This window comes from Chiloscyllium plagiosum, unplaced genomic scaffold, assembly GCF_037043375.1.
Source record: "Chiloscyllium plagiosum isolate Xiang-an unplaced genomic scaffold, Cpla_swu_hap1 HiC_scaffold_31, whole genome shotgun sequence".
In the NCBI taxonomy this organism is placed as follows: domain Eukaryota; kingdom Metazoa; phylum Chordata; class Chondrichthyes; order Orectolobiformes; family Hemiscylliidae; genus Chiloscyllium; species Chiloscyllium plagiosum.
In genome coordinates, this window is record NW_028270169.1 from 12,146,348 (window position 1) to 12,162,031 (window position 15,684).

Sequence of the window (15,684 nt, forward strand, 5' to 3'; positions counted from 1 at the left end):
ACACTCTCACTCTCTCCCACACTCCAACACACTCTCTCAGACACACTCCAACACACTCTCTCTCACACACTCCAACACTCTCTCACTCTCTCTCACACACTCCAACACACTCTCACTCTCTCACACACTCCAACACACTCTCACTCTCTCTCACACACTCCAACACACTCTCACTCTCTCAGACACACTCCAACACATTCTCTCTCACACACTTCAACACTGTCACTCTCTCACATACACTCTAACACACTCACTCTCACACACTCCAACACTCTCTCACACATTCCAACACACTCTCACTCTCTCTCACACACTCCAACACACTCTCACTCTCTCTCACACATTCCAACACACTCTCACTCTCTCTCACACACACCAACACACTCACACTCTCTCACACACACTCCAACACACTCACTCTCACACACTCCAACACACTCTCACTCTCACACACTCCAACACGCTATCACTCTCTCTCACACACTCCAACACACTCACTCTCTCACACACTCCAACACACTTTCATTCTCATACTCTCTCTCACACACTCCAACACACTCTCACTCTCTCAGACACACTCCAACACAGTCTCTCTCACACACTCCAACACACTCTCACTCTCTCTCACACACTCCAAAACTCTCACTTTCTCACATACACACTCTATTACACTCACTCTCACACGCTCCAACACACTCTCTCACACACTCTCCAACACACTCTCACTCTCTCCCACACTCCAACACACTCTCTCAGACACACTCCAACACACTCTCTCTCACACACTCCAACACTCTCTCACTCTCTCTCACACACTCCAACACACTCTCACTCTCTCACACACTCCAACACACTCTCACTCTCTCTCACACACTCCAACACACTCTCACTCTCTCAGACACACTCCAACACACTCTCTCTCACACACTCCAACGCACTCTCACTCTCTCTCACACACTCCAACTCACTCTCACTCTCTCTCACACACTCCAGCACACTCTTTCACACACTCCAACACTCTCTCACACACACTCCAACACACTCTCACACACACTCCAACACACTCTCACACACACTCCAACACACTCTCACACACACTCCAACACACTCTCACTCTCTCACACACTCCAACTCACTCTCACTCTCTCTCTCACACACTCGAACACACTCTTTCACACACTCCAACACTCTCTCACACACACTCCAACACACTCTCACACACACTCCAACACACTCTCACACACACTCCAACACACTCTCACACACACTCGAACATACTCTCACACACACTCCAACACACTCACTCTCTCACACACACTCCAACACACTCTCTCTCACACATTCCAACACACTCTCACCCTCTCAGACACACTCCAACACACTCTCTCTCACACACTCCAACACACTCTCACACTCTCAGACACACTCTAATAAACTCTCTCACACACTCTCCAACACACTCTCACTCTCTCACACACACCAACCCTCTCTCTCCCACACTCCAACACACTCTCTCACACACTCCAACACACTCTCACTCTCTCAGACACACTCCAACACATTCTCTCTCACACACTCCAACACTGTCACTCTCTCACATACACTCTAACACACTCACTCTCACACACTCCAACACTCTCTCACACATTCCAACACACACTCACTCTCTCACACACACTCCAACACACTCTCTCTCACACATTCCAACACACTCTCACTCTCTCTCACACATTCCAACACACTCGCACTCTCTCTCACACACACCAACACACTCACACTCTCTCACACACACTCCAACACACTCACACTCTCACACACTCCAACACGCTATCACTCTCTCTCACACACTCCAACACACTTTCACTCTCTCTCACACACTCCAACACACTCTCTCTCACACTCCAACACACTCCCTCACACACTCCAACACACTCCCTCACACACTCCAACACACTCCCTCACACACTCCAACACACTCTGTCTCACACACTCCAACACTCTCACTCTCTCAGACACACTCCAACACACTCTCTCTCACACACTCCAACACACTCTCAGTCTCTCAGACACACTCCAACACACTCTCTCTCACATACTCCAACACACTCTCACTCTCTCTCTCACTCTCTCGGCACGGTGGCACAGTGGTTAGCACTGCTGCCTCACAGCGCCTGAGACCCGGGTTCAATTCCCGCCTCAGGCGACTGACTGTGTGGAGTTTGCACGTTCTCCCCGCGTCTGCGTGGGTTTCCTCCGGGTGCTCCGGTTTCCTCCCACAGTCCAAAAGATGTGCAGGTTAGGTGAATTGGCCATGCTAAATTGCCCGTAGTGTTAGGTAAGGGGTAAATGTAGGGGTATGGGTGGGTTGCGCTTTGGCAGGTCGGTGTGGACTTGTTGGGCCGAAGGGCCTGTTTCTACACTGTAATGTAATCTAATCTAAAATCTAATCTAAAACACTCTCTCTCACACACTCCAACACACACTCACTCTCTCAGACACACTCCAACACACTCTCTCTCACACACTCCAACACACTCACACTCTCTCATTCACACTCCAACACACTCACTCTCTCACACACTCTCCAACACACTCTCACTCTCTCACACACACCATCCCTCTCTCTCACACACTCCAACACACTCTCACTCTCTCTCACACACTCCAACACTCTCATTCTCACACACCTCAACACACTCTCTCTCACACATTCCAACACACTCTCTCACACACACACCAACACACTCACACTCTCTCACACACACTCAAACACACTTTCACTCTCACACACACTCCAACACACTGTCTCACACACACTCCAACACACTCACACTCTCTCACACACACTCCAACACACTCACTGTCACACACTCCAACACACTTTCACTCTCTCACACACACTCCAACACACTCTCACTCTCTCACACACACTCCAACAAACTCTCACTCTCTCTCACACACTCCAACATACTCTCTCTCTCACACTCCAACACACTCTCTCTCACACACTCCAACACTCTCACTCTCTCACAAACACTCTAACACACTCACTCTCACACACTCCAACACTTTCTCTCACACTCCAACACACTGTCACTCTCTATCACACACTCCAACACTGTCACTCTCTCACACACACTCTAACACACTCACTCTCACACACTCCAACACTCTCTCACACATTCCAACACACTCTCACTCTCTCACACACACTCCAACACACTCTCTCTCACACATTCCAACACACTCTCACTTTCTCAGACACACTCCAACACACTCTCTCTCACACACTCCAACACACTCTCACTCTCTCAGACACTCCAACTCACTCTCACTCTCTCACACACACCAACCCTCTCTCTCACACACTCCAACACACTCTCACTCTCTCCCGCACACTCCAACACTTCCACTCTCTCACACACACTCCAACACACTCTCACTCTCACACACTCCAATACACTCTCACTCTCTCAGACACACTCCAACACACTCTCTCTCACACACTACAACACATTCTCACTCTCTCACACCCTCCAACACGCTCACTCTCTTACACACACTCCAACACACTCTCTCACACACACTCCAACACACTCTCACTCTCTCTCACACACTCCAACACTCCCTCTCACACTCCAACACACTGTCACTCTCTATCACACGCTCCAACACTGTCACTCTCTCACACACACTCTAACACACTCACTCTCACACACTCCAACACTCTCTCACACATTCCAACACACTCTCACTCTCTCACACACACTCCAACACACTCTCTCTCACACATTCCAACACACTCTCACTTTCTCAGACACACTCCAACACACTCTCTCTCACACACTCCAACACACTCTCGCTCTCTCAGACACACTCCAACACACTCTCACTCTCTCACACACTCCAACTCACTCTCACTCTCTCACACACACCAACCCTCTCTCTCACACACTCCAACACGCTCTCACTCTCTCTCACACACTCCAACACTTCCACTCTCTCACACACATTCCAACACCCTCTCACTCTCACACACTCCAACACACTCTCACTCTCTCAGACACACTCCAACACACACTCTCTCACACACTACAACACATTCTCACTCTCTCACACCCTCCAACACGCTCACTCTCTTACACACACTCCAACACACTCTCTCACACACTCCAACACACTCTCACTCTCTCTCACACACTCCAACACACTCTCTCACACACTCCAACACACTCTCACACACTCCAACACACTCACTCTCTCACACACACCAACACACTCTCACTCTCTCTCACACACTCCAACACACTCTCTCACACACTCCAACACACTCTCACTCTCTCTCACACACTCCAACACACTCACTCTCTCACACACACCAACACACTCTCACTCTCTCACACATTCCAACACACTCACTTTCTCACACACACTCCAACACACTGTCTCACACAGTCCAACACACTCTCTCTCACACAATCACATACTCTCTCTCACACACTCCAACACACTCTCACTCTCTCTCACACACTCCAACACACTCTCTCTCACAAACACATACTCTCTCTCTCTTACACACACACACTCACAATCACTCACTCACACAGACTAGACTGCTATCCTTTGATTGGCTGCTGAAAGTTGAGATCTTTACGTTGAGGGAGAAAGTGAGCACTGCAGATGCTGGACATCAGAGTTGAGAGTGTGGTGCTGGAAAAGCACAGCAGTCAGACAGCATCCGAGGAGCAGGAGAATCGATGTTTCGGGCATAAGCCCTTCGTCAGGAATTTACTTTGACCTTGAGACCTCCTTTTACAGAGTCAATAGCTGTGAAGCAGGACGAGCACAGCAGGTCGGACAGTATCTGAGGAGCAGAACAGTCAACATTTCAGTACTGAAACCCTTCATCAGGTGTTGACCTGAAACATTGACTCTCCTGCACCTTTGATGTTGCCTGACCTGCTGTGCTCTTTCAGCACGTCGGCTATTGACTCTGGCTTCCAGCAACTGCAGGCCTTGCTGTTTGCAAGACCCCCTTTTACACAATAAGACAAAGACAGTTTCTCTTATTAAGAAATTATACTGGACTGAGAGCATTTTTGTTTGAGTGTCCAATTTTTTTCTTCAGGTAGGTTTATAGGTCGCATGTGAATTTAAACTATATTTGCCATGCTATAAATAGTTAATTTCTTATTACTAGAATATAATAAAGGATTAATTCTTAAAAAAAGTATTCTTAAGCAGGTGTTAAATGATCATAGTCTTAGTCAAACAGCTGTACAGCATGGAAACAGACCCTTCGGTCCAACTCATCCATGCCAGCCAGATATCCTAAATTAATTGAATCCCACCTGCTAGCACCCGGCCCATATCCCTCTAAACCCTTCCTATTCATATACCCATCCCAATGCCTTTTAAATATTGAAATCGTACCAGCCTCCACCACTTGCTCTGGCAGCTCATTCCAGCCACCCGCCGCATAAAACAACATTGTCCCTTGGGTCCCTTTTAAGTCTTTCCTTTCTCAGCTTAAACCTATGTCCTCTAGTTCTGGATTCCCCTACCCTGGAGAAAAGACCTTGTCTATTTACCTTATCTGTGCCCCTCATGATTTTATAAACCTCTATAAGATTACCCCTCAGCCTCCAACGCTCCAGGGAAAACAGCCCCAGTCTATTCAGCCTCTCCCTGTAGCTCAAACCCTCCAACCTTGGCAACATCCTTGTAAATCCTGTCTGAACTCTTTCAAGTTTCACAACCAGAATTGAACACAGTATTCCCAAAGTGGCAATTCCCAAAGTGGCAAGTCCTCATGAACTCTCAATATTGTAGGATTTTTGAATGTACTGATTTTGGTTATTTGCACTAATTGTTTCTTCTATAAAGTGTATTCTATCCAGAGGTAATCCTACTAGTCTGAAAACTCCTTGGGCGAGGACATTTCACTTTGGGATTCGGATTTTCTCCTCTTGTTGTCTAATGCAGCGTTTTTGTCTTTATGTGTGTGTGTGTGCAGGATGGACAATGGACTGCCTTCAGGAGTGGGGCCCTTTCTTGCGATTGGCCATCCCCAGCATGTTCATGTTCTGTATCGAGCTCTGGGCCTATGAAATGGGATCGTTCCTCGCAGGTAGCCAACTACAGGCCAATCCATCCTTGATCTCCTCACCGTGTAGAAGGGAGATCACGGGGCCTTTTCAGTCTGTGATCGTAAGCAATAGGAACAATAGCAGGCCATTCAGCCTCTTGAGCTCTCTCTGCCATGCTGATTGATTGAAGTTCCTCATATCCACTTTCTTGCCCTTTTCCCGTAACCCTTGATGCCCCGACTGATCAAGAATCTCTCTATTTCATCCTTAAATATCCACAAGGACTCTGCCCCCACAGCTCTCTGTGGCAAGGAGTTCCAAAGATTCACAACCCTCTGAGAGAAGCGATTCCTCCTGTATTCAGCCTTCAATTGGCACCCCTTTATTCTGGCACTATCCCTCTGGTCCAAGACTCCCCCATGAGGAGAAACATCCCTCTCAGCATTGACCCTGTCAAAGCCCCTTTTAAGAATCCTAAGCAACAAAAATGAAAGAATTATAGATTTACAGCTGGAAATCCGAACCGAAAATAGAAATTGCTGGAGAAACTCAGCAAGTCTGGGAGCATCTGTGGAGAGAAATCAGTCAGTGTTCCGGGTCGAGTGACCCTGTTCAGAACATGAGAATCCTGTATGTGCCAATAAGACCACCTCATTTTTCCCAAACTCCAGTGAATAGAGTTTAATTTTTTAAACAAAAACAGAGGCTCAGTAGTCTGGCAGCATCTGTGGAGAGAAACCCGAGTTAGCATTTCAGGTCGAGTGACCTTTCCTCAGAACTCAAATTCTTTAACCTTTGCTTGTAAGACAATCCCTCCATACGAGGGATCCTTCTCTTAACCTTCTCTGAACTGTCTCCAATGAAACAATATCTTTTGTGTCTGTGTGCCCTCCGCCTGAGGCTGACCTGAGATATACATTATCAAGGCCTTTCCTCTTTGTCTCTTCAGGCCTCATTAGCCAAGTCGAACTCGGGGCTCAGTCTATCATTTTCCAGGTGTTGACGGTTTTATACATGGTAAGTACAGATTCTTTAGATCCACACATTACCCCAATGTAGTCCACAGCACTCCCACACCACACCTCTACCCAATGTACACTCACCACCCAGTGAGATGGACAAGGGCAGCAGATGCATAGGAACACTACCACCTCCTCTCAGACTCCGGCACTGTCCCGGTGTGGAAGAATATCACCCACACACGCTTTTCTTTTGCTTTTAAGTTGTTGACATTTTCCTGATTTCAGACGCATGTTGGGATCGGGATGGCAGCTGGTGTCCATGTGGGTATGGCTCTCGGAGGAGGTGATGCACAGCAAGCTAAGATCTCGGCAATGACTGCTATCATTTGTGCAGGTGAGAGAGAGTGTGGGCTGGAGTGTCAGATCTATCTCTCGTGGTGCTTTCTGAGTGTGTGTGTGTTGATTTCTGTGTGCTTTTGTGTCTGTGTGTGTGTGTATGTCTGTCTGTCACTATCCATACCTATAGCTGTCCTTATGGCTCCTTGTTTTCCTGTTGCTATATCTCCTCCTTTTTTCTTTGACACCTAGTAACATAGAAACATAGTAACACAAAATTGGAGCAGGAGTAGGCCATTCGGCCCTTCGAGTCTGCTCTGTTATTCAATATGATCATCCAACTCAGTCCTTTGTTCCTTCTCCCCATTCCCCTTTGACAGGTAAAGCAGCTACATTATCTCTGGTTTCTGCAGTTAGTTTGTCCTGCAATAGGTTATCAGCTTGTTACCACTGACGACAGGCTCGAGGGAGGTGTCACTCTATATCGAGCAAGGGACCCTCTCCTACTCTGATTCCTACTGTTGGGATTTTGGAGGATTTGCGGGTTAATGATCATCACTCTTAGCTATGTTATGAACTCCCCTTACTTGGCCTAGAGTAGGACTTGAGCCCCAGAGCTGCTGGTTCAGAGGCAGGAACACTACCCACTGCACCACAAGACCTCATACTGTGTCTCACCTTTATTGAACCAATTAATGAATGTCTCTGAGTGTTACACTGGTTTCTCCATGTGCATTTACCCAACTGTATATTTATTTATGGCTACATTTCTATCTCCCTCTTCCTCAATTGATCTTCTGGATCTCTCTGACTGTGATGTAAGCAAATGAACTAGGAGCAGGAGTAGGCTATTCAGCCCCTCAACTCTGCCCCACCTCAACTCCATATACCTGCTTACTCCTGATGACCTTTCACCCCCCTGCTCACCAAGTATTCCTCCACCTCTGCCTTAAAGATATTCGAGCTTTCTACTTCTGTTGCCTTTTGAGGGAATGAGTTCCAAAGACTCTCAACCCTTTGAGAGAAAAAAAAATTCTCCTTATCTCATGAACAAATGAAACATCCTCTCCACATTCATTCTGTCAAGACCCCTCAGGACTCGTGATGTTTCAACCAAGTTGCCTCCTACTGTTCTAAACTCCAGCAGATACAAGTCCAGTCTGTTCACCTTTATCTTTGTCACTTTATCTGTGTGTGCGTCTCTTCCCTTCCTCCATCCTCCCCCCCCCCCCTTCCCTGCCTCCTTCCTCCCCCCCCACCGCGTCCATACCTCTCCCTGTCACTAGAGGCAGTAGAACCCATGTCCATGGCCCATTGTTTCGACTCCTTCCAATGGTGAGCCAAAGGGCCTGTCTAATTGTCAAGGTTGGAGAATGGTGTACTATAGTTCTGTTCCCAATTAATGTGTTTTTTAAAATCTGTTGGTAACTCTGACCCTGGCGTGGTAAAAGTGTTCTCTTTCCACAGGTTGTGTTGCCTTGTTCCTCATGACGTTACTGCTGGGGCTTAAAGATCTTGTAGCCAAAATCTTCACCAGTGACCGGTTAGTACACCTTCCCTAGGTCTGACCTTGCCGTGAGATGTTGTAGTGGCATGTTACTAGTGGTAGCAGTGAAGAGGTTGTTGTTAGGGCCGTCGTTCAGGTGAGGACTGCGATCCAGGCTAAAGGGTGTCACTTACTGAAACCTTGTAGTGCTGACCCCTCTGCCAATAAGCCACCCTCCAAGATCAATATGGCCTTATTAAGGTGTGGTGCCCAGATCTGCTCGCAGTACTCCAACTGGTGTCTACTTGGGGTTTTGCAGAGCTCCAGACTAACTTCTGTATCCTTCTGCTCCAGCCTTCAAGATGTAAGGGTTAGCATTTCATTAGCTTTCCTTATTATTTCATTAGCTTTCCTTATTGCGACATTTTAAAGATCTGTGCACCTGAACCCTCAAGGGTCTTTGGGCACCCATTGTATTTAATTTCCTACCATCCAGAAAGTACCTGAGTTTTTCTCTATCGGTCCAAATGAATAACCTCACACTTGCTTGCATTGACCTCCATCTACCATCATTTTGCCCATTCATCTTGTCTATCAATATCACTTTGATTTTTATGCTATCATTCACACTGTCTACAATGCTACCGAACTTTGGGTCATCAGCGGCTGTGGACATATGACTTTCTATGCCATTATCCAAGTTGTTAATAAATTAGGAGAATAACTGAGGCCCTAACACACTTCCCTGAGCAATGCCATTGGTCACACACCTACCCATCAACCCTACTTTCTGCTGCCTAACACTGAACCAGTTGGCCTTCAATTCCATGGGCTTCTACCTTAGTTAACAGTCTTGTGTGACTTTATCAAATGCATTTTGATAATATTCATATGGAAGTCCATATAAATACCATCAATAGATATTCCCCTGTCCATTATCTTAGTTACCTCTTTAAAACATTCAGTGAGGTTTTTCAGGCCTATCTCTCTCTGATTAACTGAAAATTTTCAAGGTGTTCAGTTTCCACATCCTTGATTATCGACTCCACCAATTTCCCCACCGCAGAGATGTGAGACTGACTGACTGGTCTGTAATTCCCTGGTTTTCCTCTTTCACCTTTCTTAAAATGCAGAGCGACGTGCAGTGATCTAATCCAGAGGGATGACTCCTGAATCTTGGGAGCTTTGAAAGATTATAGTTTGGTCATCTACAATGTACTCACTACTTCCTTTAACATCCTTGGGAAACTGTTAGGTCCTGGGAATTTGTCAGTTTTTAATCCCAGTAATTTCCTTATGTTAGTTTTATTCAGTCCCTGTTCCCAATCCACTATTAATTTCCTTGGGATTTCAGGCAAGTTATACTATAAATACTGAGACAAGGTCACTATTTGACATGTCTGCTGTTTCCCCATAGCTACTGAACATATTCCTACTCTCTGTGGACAAACATTGTTCCTGATTAGCTGCCTTCCCTTTATCCAACCATCAACATTTCTTCACATTGATTTCGATGTCCCTTGCAAGTTTCCTTTCATGATAGTAGTTTTTAAAAGCTGCTTTGGTGGCCATTCCTATTTGTCAGTATCCGTGTTGTTATTTTTGAATTTTTATAAGCCCTTTCTTTTAGTTTTATGCTATCCCTTATCTCTTTAGTTGTCCATGGCTGTGTTTTTCTCAGGGTTATAAACTGGTTTTGTACTGTGTTAATTCTTTCTATAAACAAGTTCCACTGATCTTCAATTGTTTTACTCATTAACAGATTTTCACAGTTTACATTAGACGGTCTCTGTCTCATCTCCTTAAAAAACAGCCTTCTATAAATCTAAAATTCTATTAGATGATGTGGGCGGCACGGTGGCACAGTGGTTAGCACTGCTGCCTCGCAGCGCCAGAGATCCGGGTTCAATTCCCGCCTCAGGCGACTGACTGTGTGGAGTTTGCACGTTCTCCCCGTGTCTGCGTGGGTTTCCTCCGGGTGCTCCGGTTTCCTCCCACAGTCCAAAGATGTGCAGGTCAGGTGAATTGGCCATGCTAAATTGCCCGTAGTGTTGGGTAAGGGGTAAATGTAGGGGTATGGGTGGGTTACGCTTCGGCGGGTCGGTGTGGACTTGTTGGGCCGAAGGGCCTGTTTCCACACTGTAAAGTAATCTAATCTAATCTAAAAAAATCTAAATTTGTGCTTTTTGCTTTCAAATGCTGCATTGAACTCAATCATATTATGATAAATGTTCACGCACGATTAGTTACTAATTAAATCGGACTCATTACTCATTATTAAATCCAATATTGCTTGTCCCTTGTTGCATCCGGGACATATTGCTGTCGGAAACTTTCCTGAACACCTCCAGACATTCACTGCATTTCTGACAGGTGCTTGTCTGTCTCTCCCAATCGATGTTCAAATTATAATCTCCCCCATTTTGTCTTTGTTACAGACTTGCCTAATGTCTGCAATTATACAATCTAGCACTTCACAGCTGCTCCCGGGATGGTGGTGGTGGGGGGGGGGTGGGGGGGCGGAGGTATCTGTACCTTACACCCATTACAGTTTTGGATTCCCTACCGTTCCTGAGGTCCCCTGTATTGTCTTCACAATGCCTTCTCCTCGTTATATTCTCCTTCATGTTAGGACACAGAGGTGAACCCATCTGTTAATTAAACCAAACACCCAGAAAAGCTCATCCCACATCATAATCTGTTAAAATATGCGTGACGGAACTCCCAAATTTCACTATTTAAAGAAAATAATATCAATTTATTCTTTTACTCTAAAAGTGAACATTAAATAACAACTATTCACAACTCTAAGCCCCCTTTCTCTTAACAGCTTATTACCTGCCTCCAACTCAATAACAATATGCTATTCCAATAAGACATTTATTAAAATTATGTCAACTGAATTTCAAAGCCATACAGTGGCTGTCATCATCTTCTGGCTGAAGATCCCCCTGGGTCGTCATCTTTCTTTTTATAGTGAAGAAGGTTCATATGATAAGGCACCTTTGATAGAGTGTTTCAGTGTCTTAGGTCTCTCTCAATAGCAGTTGCTTTGTCTGATTTTCAAAATTCCTGCCCTTTTTATATCCCCAACATTGCATCGTCTCATTGGTTCGATGTTGGCAAAGCAATAAATTCAAACTCGATTGGGTTTTAGTATCGTGGTGTATAATTTAAAGTGATTGGTTAAATTTGAAAACAGCAACTAATTCAGGTATCTATTACATAGTGAAATATTACACATTTTCAATGTTCCAGTGCACTCTGAGACTACTCTCGTAAGCTCTCAGAGCAGAACAGCATTCACTCTCTCTTAAAGGTACAGTACACATCTTCAACTTCATAACACTCATCATTAAAGTGATTCTATTTATAATCAGAAAGTCCAGTCCACCTCCTCTGCCATTTCCCCTGTCTGTCCTGTCAACCTTATATCCTAATATATATTGTTCCCAGTTCCGACCATCCATGTCTCAGTAATGGCTACCAAATCACAATCTCTAGTTTGAATTTGTGATTTTAGCTCAATTAATGTGAGTGGCACGGTGGCACAGTGGTTAGCACTGCTGCCTCACAACTCCAGAGACCCGGGTTCAATTCCTGCCTCAGGCGACTGACTGTGTGGAGTTTGCACGTTCTCCCCGTGTCTGTGTGGGTTTCCTCCGGGTGCTCCAGTTTCCTCCCACAGTCCAAAGATGTGCATGTTAGGTGAATTGGCCATGGGAAATTGCCCATAGTGTTAGGTGAAAGGGGTATGGGTGCATTGTGGGTCGGTGTGGACTTGTTGGGCCTAAGGGCCTATTTCCACACTGTAAGTAATCTAATTTATTCCTTATGCTCTGTGCATTTGTTCACAAACTTTATTTGGGCCATAACCTGTCCCTCAACATGGATACTTTATTTGCCTGTTTATTATTTTTCTCTTCTGGTTTAATCAATACAATTCTTATAGTTTTGCCATTCCCTGACAAAGCTGAAGTGAGATTCCTAACTGTTTCTGTCCACTCTGTCCTGTTATTTGTTTCTGAAATTGTATTGACTATCCCCAAGCCCTCGCCCTCAGAGATGACAACAGCAGTACAGCCTCTTGGGAAACCAGGGAAGTGAATCTTGAAGGCTACATAGACTGCCTGAATTGTAACATGTTCACTTTGAAAAGTATAATCTAAAAGCATTTTTCTCTTGGAACAGGCAAATTGTTGACCTGGTTTCCAGGACAATACCAATCGTGGCTCCTGTCCACCTGTCTGATGCCATCGGCTCGGTGAGTGACTGGAACATGACAACTGCTTCAAAGTCAAATTCTCTACAGACCCTGGCATGGGGCATCACCAGAGGGAACTGGTATCAAATCACCAATCTGCACTATCAACTGGGTTGCCTTAATATCCATGATCCCTTTGTGTCTCATGTTATGGAGTACAGGAATAGAGAAATGTTGCTGCAACTGTACAAGGTGCAGTGAGACCATGGTGAGCAGTTTTGCTCCCCTTATTTCAGGAAAAGTATCACTTCATTGGAGGCGGGTCAGAGAAGGTTCACTGGGATGATCCCTGCTTTGGGAGGGATTGTCTTATCAGCAAAGGCTAAACAAATTGGGTCTCTACTTGCTGGAGTTTAGAAGAATGAGAGGCCTACCATGAAGATGTTCTCCTCCTCCCTCTACAAGGATCTCAGTGAGTCTCCCTCCAGGTTTGGCACCACCATCATGACCTGTCCTACCTGTCCATCTTCCTTCCCACCGATCTGCTCCAGCCTCCTCTCTGACCAATCACCCTCACCTCCATCTACCTATCGCTTTCCCAGCTACCTTCCCCCAGCCTCACTCTCCCCCCCCCGCCCCTCCTAGCCTCCCCTTCCCCCCTCCCATTTACCTTTCAGCCCCCTTGACCCACAAGCCTCACTCGTGATGAAGGGCTTTTGGCCCAAACATCTATTCTCCTGCTCCTCAGATGCTGCCTGACCGGCTGTGCTTTTCCAGCACCGCACTCTCGACTCTGGTCTAGGGAAGCAGTTGTTATGAAGACTTATGGGATCCTTGGGTTTGTAGTTAGGAGTCGGGACATCATGTTGAGGTTGTGCAGGATGTTGGTGAGGCCTCCTCTGGATTACTGTGTATAGTTCTGATTCCCCTGCTAAAGGAAGAATATTATTAAATTGGAGAGAGTTCAGAAAACATTTGCCTGGAATGGAGGGCTTGAGTTATAAAGATAGGCTGGGGCTTTTTTCACTGGAGTGTAGGAGGTTGAGGGGTGGTCGTATAGAGCCTTATAAAATCATGAGGGGTATAGATAAGCTGAATAGCAAGGGGCTTTTCTCTCTAGTGGGGAAGTTCAAACAAGGTGGCATATTTTTAAAGTGAGGGGCAAAAGTTTGAAAAAGGACATGAGGGGCAACCTTTTTACACACAGAGTGGTTTGTGTGTAGATTTCAGACTGAGATATATTCTGAATCAGTCGGGAAATCAAGGGTTATAGGGGAAGGGTCGGGAAATGGACGTGACGAATGTCCGATCAGCCACGATCCTATTGAATGGTGGAGCAGGCTTGAGGGACTGAATAGTATACACCGGTTCCGATTTCTTATGGTCCCATGGTCTCTTTCCTTCCATTGTATTGAAATCATCATAATATCCTCAGAGAGCTTCTGAAGTGCTTGTTCTGTACCAACTGTACCAGGTGATATATTTCAGAAAGCCAGGTGGTAAGGATAGAACTGGAACTAATCTTCACATTTTTCAAAACATTTATTTACAGAGGAACACATTACAAGCATGCACCTCCTAACATAACCACCACAACTTTAGCCTCTGTCTACTTATAGAATCATAGCGATGTACAGCATGGAAACAGACCCTTCAGTCCAACCCGTCCATGCCAAACTGATATCCCAATCCAATCTAGTCCCACCTGCCAGCACTTGGCCCATATCCCTCTAAACCCTTCCTATTCATATACCCATCCAGACACCTTTTAAATGTTGTAATTGTACCAGCCTCCAACACTTCCTCTGGCAGCTCATTCCATACACACACCACCCACTGCATGAAAAGGTTGCCCCTTAGGTCTCTTTTATATCTTTCCCCTCTCACCCTAAACCTATGCCCTCTAGTTCTGGACTCCCCAACCCCAGGGAAAAGACTTTGTCTATTTACCCTATCCATGCCCCGCATGATTTTATAAACCTCTATAAGGTCACCCCTCGGTCCCCGACACGCCAGGGAATACAGCCCCAAACTATTCAACCTTTCCCTATAACTCAAATCCTCCAACCCTGGCAACATCCTTGTATGTCTTTTCTGAATCTTTTTAAAGTACTTACAGGTGCTCAAATGAATCCAGAGTTAATTCCCACCTTTTGAATGCCATTAAATACAGTTAATCTACAATTAACACCAATAGAGGTTAGTAGGACCATGGTTTTACACCAATCACATCTCAGGTTGGAATACATTGAAGGTCACAGGTCACATGCTAATTCACATTGGCGAGGGTTCTTCAGGCACTTTACAGGGCATGGAGAAAAGGAGATCAAGATTGGAGCTGCAGCAGGATATATTTTAAATTTTTTAAAATGACTAATGTCAATTGTTTGACTGTCTTATTTCTAATTAATTATTTTAACACTCTAAATCATAGAATCCTAACAGCATGGAAGTGGGCCATTAAGCCCATGGAGTCCACACCATCCCTCTGAAGAGCACTCTACCCAAACCCACTCCCCTACCCTTTAACCCCACATTTCCCATGGCTATCCCACCTAGTGTACACATCACTGGACACAATCGGCAATCCATCTAACCTGCACAGTT

At 45.6% G+C, this 15,684-nt stretch overlaps 1 protein-coding gene across 1 annotated transcript in view; it reads left to right on the forward strand.

The window, feature by feature from the left end:
- LOC122546838 (multidrug and toxin extrusion protein 1-like) overlaps positions 1 to 15,684 on the forward strand; it is a 222,860-nt gene that overhangs the window by 193,019 nt on the left and 14,157 nt on the right. The window contains exons 9-13 of the mRNA XM_087977051.1: positions 6,017 to 6,130; positions 7,039 to 7,106; positions 7,337 to 7,445; positions 8,855 to 8,930; positions 13,065 to 13,137. Coding sequence (XP_087833177.1) covers positions 6,017 to 6,130; positions 7,039 to 7,106; positions 7,337 to 7,445; positions 8,855 to 8,930; positions 13,065 to 13,137 — 440 coding nt within the window. The remainder of the gene's footprint in view (positions 1 to 6,016; positions 6,131 to 7,038; positions 7,107 to 7,336; positions 7,446 to 8,854; positions 8,931 to 13,064; positions 13,138 to 15,684) is intronic.